General features: G+C 38.2%; 1 protein-coding gene across 8 annotated transcripts in view; it reads left to right on the forward strand.

Annotated features, from left to right (window-relative positions):
• LOC121434621 (voltage-dependent calcium channel subunit alpha-2/delta-1) overlaps positions 1-20121 on the forward strand; it is a 380872-nt gene that overhangs the window by 214350 nt on the left and 146401 nt on the right. For all 8 annotated transcript variants that reach the window (XM_041633534.1, XM_041633535.1, XM_041633536.1 and 5 more), the window contains exon 6: positions 12093-12222. In XM_041633534.1, the coding sequence (XP_041489468.1) occupies positions 12093-12222 (130 nt within the window). The remainder of the gene's footprint in view (positions 1-12092; positions 12223-20121) is intronic.

The raw sequence follows: 20121 nt of genomic DNA on the forward strand, positions 1-20121 counted from the left end.
GGCCTCCCTCAAAGATAAACAAGTATGTAAAGGCGATCAGCTGTTTCTTTAGAATGAACCCTGTCTTGCACCTTTCTGAAGGAGCCGGTTTGTGTGGAACCATCTGGAAGGTCTCCAAGGATTCTGTCTTCAGATAATTGCCCAATGACGTTTTGTAGCATCTCTGCTCCTCTGTTTCAGCCAACGATATTTAGCTGGTGTTTATAAAATCAACACCTACTGACAGCCAGGCTTCCAGGAAACAGTGTCCAAAATAGGGTTAGAGTTGACGTCCAGCAGGGATTGTAGAATATGGCTTGAAACAGTAATGAAAGTATAACTTGACTTAATCATTGGACAAATTATAATTCTCATAGATATGTAAGGTGCATAGCCCTACTGAAAATAGACCCAACATAGCCGTACCTAAAATAGAACCATCTGACCACATATAGTTAAACTGTTCCTGTGTATGTTGACATACTCTGGTCACAGAGTGCTATAATGTTTCTAATCAAATACTATGTATTTTTTTTTAAGTAGGTTTACTTAACAAATCCATTTTCCAGATAGCAAGTGATCCTCCTTCCTCCAGATGTTCTTGGAACTTGTAACTGATTGTTGGCTTTGTGGAAAACGCCTTGTCTTAAGAGAAACACTTAAGACGTCACTTTCACAAATACGGAGCAGCTGTTGAAGTGATGCCTATTGGACGTGCTTGTTTCTTGTGGCCTTGTTTCCAGAGTGTTTGTGAAGGCACAGCCGTTTTAAAGAGGTGCTGCTTTTGTCAAGTCAAAGGGGAAATACTCACAACCTTGAGGTCAAAGAACATGTGGGATTTATTCACCTGGGGCAAGCAAAACCGAGAGAAGAGAAGCTTTTCCTGTTTTTGTTTTCTGTTTTTTCTGTTTTGAAGCATACAGGGCTCAGGATTTTTTACTTCAAGTCTAGATTGATATGCTAAGCATCCATAATTCTTTGTGAATGAGATACGTACTCAGGATTGTTACAATTCCCCACCGAAACCACGTTCTGCCTGTTTATGAAAATAGTCAGAATAAATAGTAGTTGGATTTTACTACCAAAGAGGCTATGTTAACTATGTTAATAAGATGAGTGTTATTTCAGTGCAAATAATACCCATAGAACTTTTGTTAGGAAAATATATTAAATATTCAGAAATGAGAATAGATTAGTGAATCTCTGAAACATTCTGTTTATCCTAAAAATTTGAAAATAAGTATATGATTTCTATTCCTACGATTTTGGAACATAGCTCTTCTTCTTTAAACAGCAAGGCTATGCAGGTGCAGTTGCTGCGTACACTGCGATAATGAGGAAGGTTTTTCGGGGCGCCACTACCCAGGTGTCAATGACTGCCCTGTCCTTTCCTAGCTGACTGGCACCGTCAAAGCCAAATATTTCTTCTTTCCAGTCATTTGCTCTGTAAAGTGTGTGTGACAGTGATACAATACAGGTGATGAAAAACACTTTAGAACACTCTGGACTTACACTGTGCAGTTCACAAATACTGATAAATGTAATTTTAAAATAGTATGAATAATATTACAATAAACTTTATAGACTGATGAAGTGATTTTTACCACCAAAAGGAGGGGGGGGGAGAGAGAGAGAGAGAGAGAGAGACAGAGAGAGACAGAGAGAGAGACAGAGAGAGAGAATGAGAATAATTCTAATCACAATAAAGGGGAATTAGCCTGAAATGTTAATCCTTGCATTTATGTCACTTAAGACAATTCATATTCTAAATAAAATTCACAGATAAATCATTTAAAAATTTTGAGAAAAAAAATGTGACCACAAATCAGATGTTCATTTTGATGTTTTAGGTTCTAAATACTAAAACTTAAAAGAAAACGAAAACACCGTCAAGGAAATAATTATCTACATACAGTTTTCTACTGTTTCACGTTCTCTGTAAAGCCTCCGTTTACTCTGTCTCCTGACTTGATTTTCAGAGACATCTGTCCCAGTCAGTCTTCAAATTCCCCGAAGAGCAGCGGAACAGAATACCCAGTGGCTTCAGTTGCCCTGTCAGCTTGCGCTGTTTTCTGAATTTCCCTATTGATCAGAAATAAAAAATCGGAGCCTTCCAAACTCGCTAACCTCTTCAGAGCTCTGTCTCTAGCTACAATCTAATGAAATTAGCGCACAGCCTAGATAGCTCATCCCATTCAATTGAATTGATTTATTTGCCTCATTTTGTATTATTGATCGTTTGAAATTTTGACCTGTCTGGGACATGTGGCCCTGGGCAGAGCTCCCTGGCAGACTCATTCATATTCCTCTTGGTAGTCTTGTCTGCTCTAAGACTAATTCTAGCGTGGTATTTTATATCGTGTCTCTTTAGAAGCCTAATATTTCATGATTTAATTTTATAGAAACAGATCTGATTCTAGAATGAAGTGGTAGGGATATAGGCTTCATACAGTAATAGAATGTGTTATAATTATTCTTAAAATATAGCAAAACTCTGGGCTTATTTTCTTTTTATATTAGTATCTTATAGCATGAAGTCCTTATTTGGCAAATACAGAATCCCCCTTTAGAACATATAGGAAAAAAATGAGTTGCTCCTATGTAACAAATGAATTATCCCTTCTCCTGGAAGTTGTTGTTATTGTTAATCAACTGAGTTAAGTTACCTCGCTATACTGGCTGCAGTTTTTTGAATGGATTGTAATAGTACATGGGGTATGCATTATGGGCCGTGAATCATCTGGGCGTCAAAGCAATACTAGATAGAACAAATTGCTGCTATTCTAATGTTTCCTGCTAGAGAAAACAGCATTGTTCAGCTTTAAGGCCTCACCCAGTGTCATGCCTCTGTGACAGCTGTCAATCACACGTCCTGCCATCCCATGGTTCTGTCCTTGGAGGAGAGCTATGGTGGCACCCGGGAAGCAAAGACTCTTATGAAGGAGCTCCTCCATGTCGGGGGTTTTTACCGCTTGACTTTCTGCAGTGAAGCAAACTTTATTTCCTGAAATTTAACACCCATTTCAATGACAACATCTTGAAAGGGACTTTCCATTCTGTGAAACTGAGTTATAGAATTAAGACAATGTCTGCCACAGGTGATTTCTAACCTGATGTGAGAGTTACCGAGACCCAGGCATGATCCCTGCTTATCAAGAAGTAAAGATTTTGTTTCCTTTAGAAATTCTTGCTTAACTAACATAGAAAGCATTTTAATATACATACTGAATGGATACCGTCTACTGTTTCAATACCTGTGTATATTGTGTTTTAGTTTAACAAGGGTGAAATGACCTCATTGAACTTTCTTTATCGTCAAGACCTTAAATATCTTTGTCCCACCACTTAACAACACACAGTCATTTATCATCAAGGGTGGCCTCCCTCTAGTGTAGGAGCACGCCAGAGCTAACTGTATGTTGGGTGCACACTAATCAGGCTCTACCAGAACCACCTACGTTTAAGTTCTGGGCAGCCGCCACTCTGTTCTTGATGTCTTCAGAATCAGTTCTTTTAGGATCGATGCACATAAGAATAAAATCATGTGTTTGCCTGGTATACTTGCCTTTTTTCACTTAATATTATCCTCTTCTGTTCTCCTCATGTTGTAAGTAACAAGATTTTATTAAGTTAAAATTATGAAGACTATGCCCAGGAGATGGCTCACTGGGTAACATGCTCAATGCCAAACTTAACTGTGATTGAGTATCAGGTCCAACACTGTGAAAACAGGGAACCAATTCCTCTAAGTTGTTCTGACTTCCACATATGCGTTGTTCCATAAATATCACACACACACACACACACAATATACACACATAACACACACTCTAACACACATCACACATATTCACACCTATCCTCAACATAACACACATAAACAAGTACACATGCATACATACACACAAATACTCTGCGCATACATATGTACACACACGCACAAACATACACAGAGCACACATACACACACCATGCACATATATACACAACCACACATACATATTGAATAATAAATAAATAAATAAATGTAATACAATTTTTAAAAACTCTGAAGACATTTGGGGAATGCCTTTAATCCCAGCACTCAGAGGCAGAGGCAGAAGGATCTCTATGAACTCAAGGCCAGCCTGGTCTACAGAACAAGTTCGAGGACAGCCAGGACTACACATATCCTGTAAATCAGAATATTTGCACATATTTGAACCTTGCTTAATTCTTTAATTCTAAAATGTTTTATCAAGGTAATTTTACTGTTGACAATTTTTGCATAATCTTTCAGTAAGCGAAACACTGACTAATTCAAAGCCCATTCCATTTTGCATGTGTTTCTGCTGTCTGATCATTTTTACCCCCAGCGTGGCTTTGTCCATGGCTACTTCCTATTTAGGCATGTGAACTGTGTAAGTTAGCCACTTGAGAAGTTACTGGGGTCAAAGTAAGTCTAAGAAACTTTCCTTTTCTTCAGTTTCACAGTTTTTCCAGGAGCTACATATTTTTATTTTAGAATCATTTATAAACACATTTTTATTTTATTTTTAATGTATTCTATAAAAAAAATATATTGATTTTTGATTGACAGAAGGCCCTGCTAGGTTTGAGGCTGTAGCCTCCAACAGCCTTGCATAAGCTATGAACACGGACTATGGCGGAGCTGCACACTTAGCCTATCAGAACGGTCATTGTTAGTTCTGTTTCTGAGAAGGAAAGTGTCCTCATTTGAATATACTTTCTTAATGTTTGCAGGTACTTAGCACTCTGCTCTCCCAGAGTGCTCTCTTGAACTCCAAGGGGCTCTGCAATCACAGGCTTCTTCCGCAGGATAAATGATACATTTAGTATCAACACGGAGAAACTTGCACTTTAGTGAGGGCGCATCCCTGCCCCACGTTGGCCATTTCAGAATTGCGAACACGTGGAACTTAGATAGGCCCAGCCCTTCCTCTCCACCATCTTCACCTGTGTCAGGTCTCTTGAGCATCTGCTGACACCGTGCTATGTCATTGGCTTTCATCCTCCCTGCAAACAAAAAGGGCAGCGTTTTCATGTCAACACTATTCTAGAATTCTGTTAGGATTATTATTTTCATGTAGTGTCATTATACTTAGCATATTGGAACTATGCATTGTCCCTTAAAAATGTCAATTAATTCCAATATCACTAAAATATGATGCTATTTCAATTAAACAATTTCCAGTCATCATATAGGTAAAATTGGAGTTTTGGTGTTATAAGGAACAATAATTTCAATATCTTAAATGTAATAAAATGAACACTCTTATCATACTGGTGAAATTATTTTTTATATGAGTGAAAAGAAGAAGCATGGAAAGCAATGGTATTTTCTATTGCTGCACTTTTAGCACTTCTGCATTAACAAAGTTTGAAACATCCATGCAGAAAATTATACTAATTTTTGTGTTTTTTTTTTATTGTATAAAGTCATTTATTTTCTTTAATTTCAAGAAAAAACATACAAAGTCTGCTTATGAGGTTCCCAGTATTGTCAAAAAGGTTTGGAATATACCTTTCATGGTAGTGAAAGACCTGCAAAATTATAAGGTTAAAGACAATGAAGAAAGAACTTGCAGATGATAGAAGATGGACAAGCTCCCCCATGCTCATGATTGGCAGTTTGTCTTAACCTCCCTTTATGATGTCATTTAGGAGTACAAAAATCTCTATAAAATGCATTTAAATATACTAATTTTTAACTCCCAGGAAATTAGCAGAAATTTATTTCTCACAAAATAAGTATGTAATACTTCAATATTTTTTTGTTTTTGTTTTTGTTTTTGTTTTTTTTTTTTTTTGATTTTCGAGACAGGGTTTCTCCGTAGCTTTTTTTTTTTGGTTCCTGTCCTGGAACTAGCTCTTCTAGACCAGGCTGGCCTCGAACTCACAGAGATCCGCCTGCCTCTGCCTCCTGAGTGCTGGGATTAAAGGCGTGAGCCACCACTGCCCAGCCTTACTTCAATATTTTTATAGAAAACATTTTGATAACAAATATAACATGTCCTTGTGGATGGAAATTTCTGTCCTGCCTGTTACCACAGCCATTCAGTCCTAAATAAACACAGAGGCTTATTAAATATAAATTATATAATAATAAAACTGGCCTATTGCTTAGGCTTAAAAATATAATTAGTTCTTTTTTTAAACTTTTTATTGATTTTACTGAGCTCTACATTTTTCTCTGCTCCCCTCTCTGCTTCTCCCATGGTTCCATGCTCCTAATTTACTCAGGAGATCTTGTCTTTATCTACTTTCCATGTAGATTAGATCTATGTATGTCTCTCTTAGGGTCCTCATTATTGTCTTTTTAAAGCCAACTGGGCTTGTCCATTAGCAGATGTTTCTGATTTTATTGTTTATTCTTTTTTTCCCCAAGACTGGGTTTCTCTGTAGCTTTGGATCCTGTCCTAGAACCGACTCTTGTAGACCAGGCTGGCCTTGAACTCAAAGAGATCCATCTGCCCCTGCCTCCGAAGTGCTGGGATTAAAGGCATGCACCAGCACTGCTTAACTAGCTCTTATAACTTTGATTAACTCATATTTTTTTCCTATGTTTAGCCACATGACTTGGTACCTTTTCTCAGTAAGGCATTCTCATCTTGCTTCCTCTGTGTCTGTCTTGCAACCACGTCTCTGCCTTTCCTCTTCCCAGAATTCTCCTTGTCTGGTAGACCCACCTATACTTCCTGCCTACTGGCCAATCAGTGTTTCATTAAACCAATATGAGTGACCAATCTTTAGTGTGTGAGAGCATCATCCCACAGCAATGCTTATTGAATGTTGGAGAACGCTAGAGAACAAATAACTCCTAGTGACAAAACCACAGTGTTGCTGCCACTTGACAAGACTATGCCCATTCGTTACTGCCTCTTATCTACTGTTTTCCTCCCCAAACAAATGGGATTTTTACATCCATTTTCTTTTTTTCTAATATAAGCATAAAGACTTAGTATCGTAAGACAAATTCAGAGGTCATGTCCATTTCCCATAGGATTATTTTTATATTTGATTGTTTAATGATATCTTACATAATTACTGTGACCATTATATCATTTTTGAAAATTCAGTAAGTTCCCATATAGATATTGAATGACATTTATATAGATAGTGATGTATCATGCTCATTTCAAGTCTCCAGTGTGTTCTCTCTGTGTGAATGAATGAATGAAATATTTGATCTTGTCTACATACTGCTAGCTTAAGCTCATGTATCCAGTTGTCTGTCTGTTATCTAGTCCTCTACATTTTTGATAGCTGAAATTTGCTGGGCATAAATGTGTATTTGATTTGGTAGAAAGACTGGTTTAAAGTGACCCTATAAAACTGTAAAGAAAGACTACATATTTTAGTTTTTATTTCAGCATTCAAATAACATGTGTCTTTTGTTTGGGGGGTTAATTTAAGTGGAAGCCCATTTTAGAATGAGCTGGAAATGTTTTCACAACACTCCCTCCCCTTTGTGAGATGCCGCCTATTTTGAGGACAAGGTTTCTTGGCTGTCTGATACTCCCCACAGTAGAAAGATCATTACGTAATAGTATCGTTTACCTCACAAATCAGTCACTGAAACCCAGACAACACTGGCTGGGCCAGGACAAGGCTGTTACTAATCCAGCAGAGTTGAGGTGATTTCCTCTTACCTGTCTTTCTCACTGCACCCTTTGCAGTGTGTTCTATGTATGCTCCTTTCATGGAATTTTCTGGTGCAGAACAGCTCCAGGACTTTGTGGAGAAGACCAAATCTGTAAAGTGCTTCCATGCAAGCGTGAGGGCCTGAGTTTGATCCTTAAAACAAACAGAAAACCAGCCTTGGCAGTCATGTTGGGTCTATAATCTCAAAAAAAGCTGGGTTTTTTTGTTTGTTTGTTTGTTTATAACCCAAATGGTAAAAGCTTGTTATCCTGGGCTAGGAAGGGAGATGCGTGGGGCTGGCTAGCCCGTGAACGTAGCTAGGTCCCAGTGAGAAACCATGAGGAATCAAACCTACGGTTCCCATTAGCATACACACACACACACACACACACACACACACACACACACACTTAACTAAAAATCTAAAATGTTTCTAATGTAGCCTAAGCTGGGAAAATGGGGATTAATCATCTTACTTAGTACACAACTTCCCAGAGCGTTTTACTTAGTAATAGTAGTAGCCTTTCTTTTTTCCTTTTATTTATTGAAATAGATCTTTTTCTCACATGCTATAACCTGATTATAGTTTTTCTTTCCTCCATTTCTCCCCCCTCCCCTCCCAATCCACTCCCTTTCTGTTTCTTATTAAAAAATAAATTTCTTATTATCAAGGAGTAATAATATAATATAATATAATAAGATAAAACAAAAGCTAGCGCATTGGAATTAGGCAAAACCAACCAAAGGACTGGAGCTTGAGAGAAGGCGTGTGAAACAAGCTCTCATTTGCACAGTCAAGAATCCCACCAAAACACTCAACTGGAAGCCATTCCATGACATTCCATACGTGTAGAGGACCTGGTGCTGACCTGTGCAGGCCCTGTGCCTACTGTCTCAGTCTCTGAGTTCATGTGAGCTTTGCTCATGATGATTTAGAGGGCCTTCTTTTGTTCATGATGATTTAGAAAATAAAGCCTTCTAAATCAGCACGAGCAAGGTTGATACACACTTAGATCTACAATGTTCTCCTGCCTTCAGGATATGATAGTGCGATGTTGGTACAAAGCTTATGGGAGTAACCAACCAATCTGTTTTGACTTAAGGCCCATGCACCCCATGAGACGGAACCCATGCCCAACCAAGAACCTGGACTACAAAACCAAGGACCTGTGGTAAAACCAAATATTAGTCTAAACAAAGCAAAGCAACAAAAACAAAACCTGGTACTGAAAACTTCATTTGGTGACAAGACATAGATATTTGGGGTTCTGTTTCCCCATTTTTGGTGATTTCATTTATCTTGCTTTCATATATATGTATATTTTTTGAAACGTCTACTGTATTTGCTTCCCATATTACTCCTTATATGACCCTTACTTTTAGCTGTAATTTCCTGTTATCCCTTGTCTCATCTCCCCCTCCTCACCTCCCCACTTGATCCTCCAGTTACATCCTCACCCCAACCCAGCATCATTCATCCAAAACTATCTGTTCTAGTTCACTTTTCTTACTACATCTGTCCTTCTATTCCCTCATTCTATACTAACAGACATTATAGCATATACGACCAAACAGTGCAGAATATACCAATAGACAGTATGAGCTATACTAACAGATAGTATAGTATATTAACGTGTATATATACATATATATAGTACAGTGTATTAACAGATTTATAAGTTATTCCCATTTTCTGCTTATTATGAATAAAGCAGCAAGAACATGCCTGAACAATGTCTCTCTGAGAGGATGAGGCATCCTTTAGGTGTATGCCCAAGAGTGGTATATGCCCAGTAGCTGGATCTTGAGGTAAATCGATTCCGATCCTCCTGAGGAGCAGCTAGACTGATTTCCACGGTATCTGCACAAGTTTGTCTGGCCCCAGCAATGGAATAAATGTTCCCCTTACCTTACATGCTCACCAGCATGAGCTGTCATTTGTTTGATTTAACTTAGCTGTTCTGGCGGCTATAAGATAAAATCTTAATTTTAGTTTGTTATTCTCAGGTGGCTAAGGATTTCGAACATTAAGTGTTTCTCAGCTGCTTGGGTTTCCTCTTTGGAGAATTCTCTGTTTACATCTGTATCACATTTTTATTGGGTTATTTGCTTTCTTGATATCTAGAATTTTATATATTTTTAATATTAGCTGTCTATCAGACGTATAGTTGGTATTCACCATTTTCCCAGCGCATTTCGGGGAGAGATAAACCCTGCACTAGCTCCAAAGAATGCTGCCTTTTGAAACACATTTGACAAATGTTACCATTTTCATTAATCTGCTATTTAGAAATAATAAAATATATTATAAATGAACGCTAACAAAATTTGGGTATCTGTTATTATGTTTGTTGTGCTTATCCTAAGATTTTATGAGTAGACTAGTGAACAGTCCCATATACCTAGTTTAATTGGTGGTAACTTACAGAAGTACATTTCAACTTATTCTTCCTCCTAGACTTGTTACCATCCTGGGCAACTCTTGTGTTCTCTATGGTGGCTAGGTCAGAGTTGGAACCTGAGCGTCTGTGTTCTAAAACACTGAATGGTGCTGCTGGCGCTTTGCCACTGATGCCCTTACTACTTTAAAATAAGTATAGTGCTTCAATGTGTTGGCACACTCATTGGTGAGATACCTTGTGATATCCTTCAGTGGTGCTACTAACACTGGCTTACTATTTTCTTAATAGCCTTCTCTCATTCAACCTATAGTATCCAAGGATAGATCATGGAGAGTGATTTTTTAATTGTGTTTAAGTTACATATTATAAACTCAGAAAAAATCCTCCATTCATGGTTACATTTTTTTCTTTCCCCAATCAAGGCAAATGTGTTACATTTCTTAGTCAAAGCACTACTTTGCTTTGTGGTTTCTTATTGGTCATTCCCGTTGCTATATTCGTCTCATCTCTGTATGATCAGTAATTTTCCCATACAGATAGTTTCAATTTGGGTATGACTCTTGTTAATACATAAATTCTTTTTGTTAATAAATGAAATCCACATGACAATAGCTTTTCCTGAATGGAAAAACAGTGTTCTGTTTACAAACAATTTTACCAAACACCAATTTTGCAGTTAGTACCCTAAATAGACCCATTTGTGTGCAGTGTGGTGATACCACTGTACAGAGTGATGGTTCATTGTGCACAGACAATGCGATCATGGCTTCCTCAACTGACTTTACTACAGAGTGGAGGACTGTGCAGAAATTCTCTTTTGCTGTGCAGATCTACACTGCTAATAGTTCTGTGTAAATGGTCTTTCTAGTGTTACAAATAGCAAGATATGTTTGTCTCAGTATTTGAAGATACTGCTGTGTTACTTGGTGGGTTACATCTATTAGAACAACAAAATAACAAATAATAAGATGATATAAGCACAACATAGCAAAACAATAAATAAACTATTTTCTCTTTGCAAACTTGTTGGGTATTTGACCTGACAACATTCTACCAGTTGCTTTATGGCATTTTGTAGTTATTCATGATAATTTTTCTCTATTGTTCATCAGGTTTATCACTTCCATGAGCTGACGAATGCTAGGACTTTTCTGTTCACTGTATTTAGATATGATTCTTATTCCTAGTTGTTAAGAGTTTAGAATATACACAACATTTTTCACAATAAAGAAACTGAAAATATGTGTGAACTTAGTATTGAAATTAGCTAGGGAAAAACTTATAAGGCTATATTTCAATTGAAAAACATGTTTAATATGCAAGGCAAAAAAGTTACAGAAGCATTGTGGATAGGTTCCTGCCCAAGGGATAATAAGGTAACACAGTACGGCAGGCACAAGTAGAGAGGAAAAACGAAAGACAAAATTAACCTTTGACTTTAGCTCTTAGGCCATTGGTTTGCACCATTATTAATGGGATCTTGATGGCTATTTCAAAAACCTCCGAACTTATGTTTGATTGTATTTAGAGTTGTAACGTTTCTGTTCATCTTTCATATACTTTCTCTTTAAAACAAAGATGAAACCCTACAGAACAGTTGCAAAAGTCAAGACTATGGCATAAAATAATGATTTTTCCTTTCTGTTTTATTTTCATGTGTGCTATTATTTGTTACATTATTGTCTGTGTGCCAATGTAAACTTAATAACACAACTCCTGAAACTTATTTCAAGTGAGTAATCTCAATTGGGTTGTTCTGTGACATATATTCTGTGCTTTAAATCTACATCTTCATGTGTATCTTAAGAGACAGTGCCAGATGTGTTTGGGATGCTTCCAACTTATAGAAATCGGGAAGCCAGTTAGTTTTAATTGGCTGATCTGAGCATCTGTGTGGCTGCTAATAACCTGTGTGGAAACTCGCATAAGCAGTGCCTTCTGGGCACTACATGTAAAATGTAGTTCCATCTTTTGAAGAACACATCCCGAGCAGACAAGAAAGCAAATGTGAAAATGTCTGTTAGCAGATTTTATAAAGTTGTTTATTTTCTTTCTCTTCTTACATAGCCTGAAAGAAATGAGAGTGAGCCAGGCAGCCAACGAATTAAGCCTGTTTTTATTGAAGATGCAAATTTCGGACGCCAGATATCCTATCAGCATGCAGCGGTTCATATTCCCACGGACATCTATGAGGGCTGTAAGTAAAAAGAATATGAGGAACTATCGGGCAGGGGAGCGCATCTTCCGCGTGCTGTCTAGAGGACACAATAAAAGCAAGTGGGAAACTGTCTCAGTTACAACTGACACAAGAGTCTGCGTGAGTTAGGATTACAGACCTCAAAAGCCATTTGATGGTAAAATAACGATATAATTTAAGTTCTCTAAACAATAGCAAACTCAAGGTAAGCTTAAGGCAGCATTTGCTAGCATTAACTTCATCCTAAATTTATTTAGATGAGGAATTATGTAAAGATCCTTGTAAAGTGTATTTTATGGGTAGATGTATTCTGAGGCCATTTTATTAAGGAAATACAAGGTGCATGTATATGCCTTTGTATAACATAAATTTCATTTCTCATTAACTTAGATTTCAGACACACACACACACACACACACACACACAGAGAGAGAGAGAGAGAGAGAGAGAGAGAGAGAGAGAGAGAGAGAGAGAGATCCTTGGGGGTGGATAGTACACGTCTGGTGAACGCCTTAATGGAGAAAACTCGTTAAGAAAGGAATTAAATCATCAGGGAATTCTAGAGAGGAAGGTTAGTGTGCTACACTGCATTTTTGGGTGGTAGATAAAATGAGCTAAAATGTTTATTTTCAGTAAAATTATGAATAGGGCATGGATTGTTTAAATCAGCTGCCACTTCTTTTCTCCCAGTATGCATAGAGGATATCAGGTAACCAGGCAACCTACATAAACAGTCAGGGAGAAGCTGTTCTGATTGTGAATGTTGTGCGGTGAAACCAGAACAGCAGCTTGGGCAGGTAGCAATTCTATGTCCTTGGAGATCTGTGACTATCTTAAGTGGGATGCTCTATGCCTGGACCTGGAGCATTGACCAAATGCCTACTGATAAAGATAATTGCAGGACGGCAGATCTCTGTGCTTACCTAGGAGAGAAGAACAAGGCCTGGTAATGGGAATCAGTTCTGAACTAGGGAATGAATTCCCAAATACATACCAGAAAGGGAGTTGGCTATAGTGAAAATCTACAGCAGAGGAGAATCACTTTATTCACAAAGCAACAATGCTAAAAAGCCTTGCCATTCGGCTTAGCCTTCACCAGATCCCTTGGTTCTGATAAGTCACTTGTGAAAAGATGGCTGAGCAATTACTGTGTAATTTTGTGACTTGTTGCAAGTTCTTTCAGAATTTGAATTATTTGATTGTCTTCACTCTTACTCAGAAAAGAGTGAGTGTATCAAGCTTATTAAAACATGGCAATTAAAATAACATCTTCCTTACCGAATTCACAATGTTAGTTCCAAAGACTTTTACTTAGAACATTTTGTTATTTTTGAACCACAATATCAATTATTGGATTACTTTTACAAGATCCTTGGGCCCGAAGAGATGGCTCTGTAGTTAAGAGCACCTGCTGCCCTTTCAGAGGACCCAGGTTTGGTTCCCAGCACCCACTGATACTCTCTACTTACCTCCATGAACACCAGGCATACGCATGGTGCACAGGTATACATGCAATCAAACACTTGTGCACATAAGGTAAAAATAAAATGATTTAATGCTTCACAAAACTAGATTCAGTAAATGCTATTGGCTTACTTTTTAGAAACTCACTTTATATAGTTTCAATTTTCCTATCATTAGTTGACGTGTCAAATGTCAGCAAAGTAATGATTTTGTGTCTGTCTTTGCATTTACAATGAAGAAAATAATCGCCTGGCAGTATATAAAATTGTGAGTCCAGCTGTTTTGTTCTGTGTCCCAGCATTATCTGTGAGTCTCATGACACTGTTCGAACTTGCATGACTGTTAGAAGAACCGAGTGCTACCTTGAGTATTTTCACCTTGCTCGAAACTTTATATAATTTTGTTTGCTGTATTGTCTGGCATTCGTAGATTTCCCCATTCCTCAGAATGGGAAATTTATAAATGCCAAGAAGTTACCCTTAGCCAGTGACTTTTCCCCCCCACTAAACAGCTATGTTCTGTGACTTATTTTCTTTAGCATATGTATTTATTTATTTATTTATTTAATTTATTTATTTATTTATTTATTTATTTTGGTTTTTCGAGACAGGGTTTCTCTGTGGCTTTGGAGCCTGTCCTGGAACTAGATCTGTAGACCAGGCTGGTCTCGAACTCACAGAGATTCACCTGCCTCTGCTTCCCGAGTGCTGGGATTAAAGGCGTGCGCCACCATCGCCCAGCTTAGCATATGGATTCTTGTGATGCTTTTTGTTGTGAAATAAAACAAAAATTGTAGGATACATGTCTGGCATTTGTTGTCAACAGAGTGTTTATATAGGTTCATAGATTAACATTTGATGATTTCAGAACCAAAATTGTCCACAAGAAATAAGACACTATACAGGAACATCCTCATTTTCTCTTTCTGTAGATTTGTTTTATTATCTGTAATTCTGTGTATGTGCATGTGCACATGAGCGATTGTGGCCACAGAGGTCTTAAGAAGACACCACACTGAGAATTCAAGAACAATTGCAGTGGGTTTTTGACCCTACTGCAGGTACTGGCTTTGTGGGAGCCTAGGCAGTTTGAATGCACACCTTACGAGACCTGGGTAGAGGTGGGCAGTCCTTGGGCTTCCCACAGGTCAGGGAACCCTGATTGCTCTTCGAGCAGATGAGGGAGGGGGACTTGATCGGGGGAGGGGGAGGGAAATGGGAAGCGGTTGTGGGGACGAGGCAGAAATCCTTAATAAATAAATAAATTAAAAAAAAAAAAAGAAGACACCACATCCCCTAGAGCTGGAGCGATAGGCTATGCAGCTTGGGTGCTGCAAACAAACAAGGGTCTTCAGAAAGACCTCTTTTCTTTCTCCTGTCTTTACTCCTGCACGCGTGCGAGTGTGCATGCGTGCATGACCCTGTTAAGGCCAGGGAACGTCTTGGGTATTCTTGGCTATTATCCACAGGAAGATTATCTAACTTCTCCGAGACACGTTCTTTTTATTGGATGCCTGGTGCTCGCAGATTAGATTAGAACAGACCATGGCTGAGCACCAAGGATCCATCTGTATCCTCTGTCATTCTCCCAAACCCCCATCTTCTTACTCTTGTGTGGTGACTCTGTGTGTCTCTCTGTGCACAGAGGCCAGAGGCTGAGGCTATTTATCTCCCGCAGTCTCTCGCTGTATATTTTGAGACAGGGTCTCTCCCTGGTTTGGAGCTCATTAACTCAGCTAGGCGGATTATCCAGTGGGCTCCATCTGTACTATCCTCACAGGCACTCCCGTCCGTGCAGACTTACTAGCTACCTACGTGTCTTTTCATGTGTAATAAGACCCAAACTGAGGTCCCTATGCGTGGACCTTACAGTTGAAGCCATCTTCCCACTCCTGTGTTTCTTTATTCTTATGTCCTATTTCCAAAATAGTATTCATATCTAAAATTGTAATATATTTTAATCCAGAACAGGTGTGAAAACTGATAGATAAAAGCATACATCTTAAAGACAATTACATTTTTACATACCACACACTGTATTTTAAAACTTACAAAATTTTGAAGGTATCGATGCTTTTTTTTCTAATTTAGAATAAATTATTTCAAGGTCATGAAGAATATTATTAGCTTGAAAATCAATAAGGTACATGCTTATGTTTTTAAGCATTGCAGGGTATTATTTGGAGTAGGCCTTACTTTGAAAAAAGAAAAGTTGAGAATGTGTTTCGCCTCCTTTTTCCTCCATACTGCCTTCTCGTTTGCCAGTATCGCATCAGCGCGGCGCTAACCTCCTGTGGCCTGTCCGCCCTTAACATTCGCGTTGAGCGTTCGCGCTGTGTGAACAAATGACAGGAGTCAAATCAGAAATGCCAACAAGATCTGGAAAATTCCATAATCCCCAGTAGCCGGCCGGCAGTTGGGTCCTCAGAACGAGCTGCTTTGGAGGACTGCTCTCAGTTCCCGAGTTTAATGGCTATGGGGGCGCTTTAATTGAAGGCTTAACGCGAGGCACACCCTCTCCTTTCCCTCGAAGTCATTTGTGGAGCTGCATCTCAGAAAGCAATCTCCTGTTCAAATTTCCCCAAGGAAATTACTGTTGAAAGTCCTCTGGATTGAAATGTTATTATTTTCAGTCAATTATATATTTAAATTTTCAAAACTGTAGCTTTAATTAGAGCACCATCTAAAGTTTTCGTGCTTGGGAATTTCATTGCTTGCCACATTTCGGTTTGCACCCAAACCACTTAACGTTCAGATCTCATTTCGAATGTAAACAACAACCAGCTCTGAATGTTGCTAAGTAATTAGTTTCCCCTTCTATTGTTTGTTTGTTTCTTCATGTGTTCACTGACAGGGGTCAAGCTCACACTAGGCAGGTGCTCGACCCCTGAGCTGCATCCCAGTGTCCCACATTGTACAGAACTTTTCAGAATCAAGTTTAGGGACTACCTTAGGCTATTCTACAGGTGCCTGTTCGTTTTAATAAAATATATGACTTTTGTTTATAGAAACATAGCTTGTAAAAGTATATGGTGTTTTTCTTGTAAGCATGTGTGTTAACTCTATACCCGCCCAGTGCCTTTTGAGACCAGAAGATGTCACAGATCCTTTGAAACAGGACTCACACAAATGGTTGTGAGCCATCACTTGGGTCAGGGGAAACTGTACCATGGTCCCCTGTTGGAGGTGTAAATGCTAGAAACAACTTGCCATCTCTCCAGCCCCATACAACTTTCTTCAATAAGAACAACAAAAAAGTTAGGTATTTTAGAGTCAGGCAGGTGGATACCAGTGAGTTAGTGGTCTATATAGTGAGCTCCACATCGACAGTTAAACAAACGAGAAGAAAATATTTCCCTTGTCTTCAGGTTAAATAATTCATTTAAGAATCATGGAATTTGTCCTACATGTGCCCAAGAATTTATGTAAGGCAATCATTATTTTTAATTTTAGTAAAGGGAAAAAATTGAACATAATTTTATTACAAAGATGTTAGTTTTGATAAGATAAAATTTTCAGAAATCGTATTGACTTTTGAAGTTTAAATTACTAGTAATTACTGATACTTTCAAAATAATCCATATTATCAAAATGAATCCATATTTATTATGAGTTAGAGGTTAAAGCTACTTATTTGGAGCTGCCGTGTACTGATTACACAGCATAAAAAATGAATGCTTTCCTGTCTTCCACACAAAATGCACCTGCTCTTCTGTAAGTTCTAGCAATTGCTTTGCCCCAAAAGTATGGACATCGTTGAGTAGGAGCTGAGACACTGGTGTGTGCATGTGCTTCCAGCCACCAGGGAATCTCAGGTAGGAAACCCACTTGAGATTTTCAGTCCAAGACCAGCCTGGAAAATCCAGTAAATTCCTATTTCAGAATACATACTAGATCTCTCTCTCTCTCTCTCTCTCTCTCTCTCTCTCTCTCACACACACACACACACACACACACACACACACACACACGTATGGTTAGACAGGTAACTTTACTAACTGCTAATTTATATATACTTGTCATGAGCAACTTGTTGGTTATCCCAGCAAGTAAACTCTATAATACATTTTATAAGATTAAAATATCAACATTCAAATTCATTGAAAACTTCAGATAAACAGGTTGTAAGGGTCTCTGGAATGTAAATATAGAGGAAAATAAGAAATTTGATGTTCCTGGGAACATTGTAAAGTTCTAAATAACAAAATGAATTACAGCATACGTTAGCATTAAATTTACAAATACTTAAAACACAGGAGAATTTATAAGATCATCAGAGGAGAATTATGTTACTAGGAAAACACAGAAGTCTAAATATTATAGAGAGTAAAGTGACAAAATAATATCTGCAAGTTTACAGAGTATTATAAATACAAAAATAGAAAGTTTATCATAAAACTCATGAATGTTGGTGCAATGGGAGGTCTAAAATCATAATATACTTCGGAAAATTTTCATTTGGCTGAAAATGCTTCACGTTGATTAATTTCTATAAAGCTTTCTGAGAAACACAAACTTACAGTTTCAAAAAATTCTATCATAATGCAGAGAAAACATGAAAACAATTCAGTTTATATCAGTTTCAAGAAAATGAAATTCAGTTCTGAATTACATGAAAGGAAAAAATAATGGCAGGTGAAATTCACTTAAAAGACTAAGGCAAGGTCGTCCATTGGTCTGGCTAGAATACGGGTCATTGTGAAGGTGACACACGATCAAGGAAGGTTGTCATGTAGTTAGGTTTCTAAGACTGGAACATGAGTCAGACTGTGTCTGAAAGTTCAAGTAGTTCTGGTGGTTAGTAAGCATATTGTGTGTAAGTCTGATATCCATATATTTGTCTATTTTATATGTATTAGAAATAATTAATTATAGAATATAAAGTAGAGAAAAACTTGGTGCACAGTACAGACGGTATTTAATGTTAGATTGTTTCTGGAATCTGAGCAAAGCACAGATTTATTTATGAGGGATTTCTATTTTTTTTAATTTATTTATTTTTTATTGAAAATTTCCACCACCTTCCCTCCTCCCACTTCCATCCCCTGCCCCCACACCCCCTCCCCATCCCTCTCCAGTCCAAGGAGCAGTCAGGGTTCCCTACCCTATAGGAAGTCCAAGGTCCTCCCTGTTTCCCCCAGGTCCAGGAAGGTGAGCGTCCAAACAGACTAGGCTCCCACAAAACCCATTCTTGCAGTATAATCAAAACCCAGCGCCATTGTCCTTGGCTTCTCTGTCAGCCTCCACTGTCAGCCACATTCAGAGAGTCTGGTTTGATCACTTGCTCCATTAGTTCCAGTCCAACTTGCCTTGGTGATCTCCCATTGGTTCAGTTCCACGTCTCAGTGCGTGGATGCACCCCTCATAGTCCTGACTTCCTTGCTAATGTTCTCCCTCCGTCTGCTCCTCATTTGGACCTTGGGAGCTTAGTCCGGTGCTCCAATGTGGGCTTCTGTCTCTATCTCCATCCATCGCCAGATGAAGTTGATATGCAAGATATTCATCAGTGTGGCTATAGGATAAGGCCAGTTCAGGCACCCTCTCCTCTGCTGCCCAAGGAACAAGCTGGGAACATCTCCATGGACACCTGGGAACCCCTCCAGAGTCAAGTCTCTTACCAACATTAAAATGGCTCCCTTAATAAGATATCTACTTCCTATGAGGGATTTCTAAAGCAGTGCGTATCTCTGTTAATTTTCCATGATTTATCTGTTCTAAGTTCACAGTTTCTCCAATAATTTATATAGGAAATTAGACCTTAAAACTGATTTATCATTTGCAGAATATTTATCCTAATCTAAAATCCAAGTATACAGAAAAACAGTTCAAACCCACAAAGTGCTGGCATTCTCTGTGTCATGTAGAATTCTGTAATAGGATTAAATAATCCTTTACTATATCAATTTTAAATTATGCATGGCCAAAACCAAAGTTTGGAAGAATCAGGTACAAATTGTTGTTCAGTTTCTCCATTGCAGAGGAAGCAATGTGCTCTCTGGGTTGTGGTGGAGTTTCCAGTGGTAACAGAAGAAGGGATCTGTGAGACAGGAGCTCGTTTCTGTCCTCTACCTGGGACATTTCCAAATACAAAAAAAAAAAAGATGCACAAAAGACTTTTTTCAATAATTCAAAATGCTAGCATGTTACTCTAAACTATACCAAATTTGTTTTCTGATAAATAATTCTAAGAAAATATGATTAGCTATTGACCATATGAGAAATCAAATCAATTTTCAAAGATTTGGTATAGGTTTTGCTATATGACAACTTTCTCTCGCTTAAATTTCTTATAAGTGTAATCACCTGACTTACAATAGCTGCTTTCGGAGCACCCCAGAGAAATGTCCCACAAAGATCAGATTTCCTACTGCAGCACCCCGATGGAAAAAGCCACACCACCTCCATCCTGCTGCATTTTTCAAAGCATTAATTTTCT

This window comes from Microtus oregoni, unplaced genomic scaffold (assembly GCF_018167655.1).
Source record: "Microtus oregoni isolate MIOR12 unplaced genomic scaffold, Mior012 000044F_ref0000062, whole genome shotgun sequence".
NCBI classification, from domain to species: Eukaryota; Metazoa; Chordata; class Mammalia; order Rodentia; family Cricetidae; genus Microtus; species Microtus oregoni.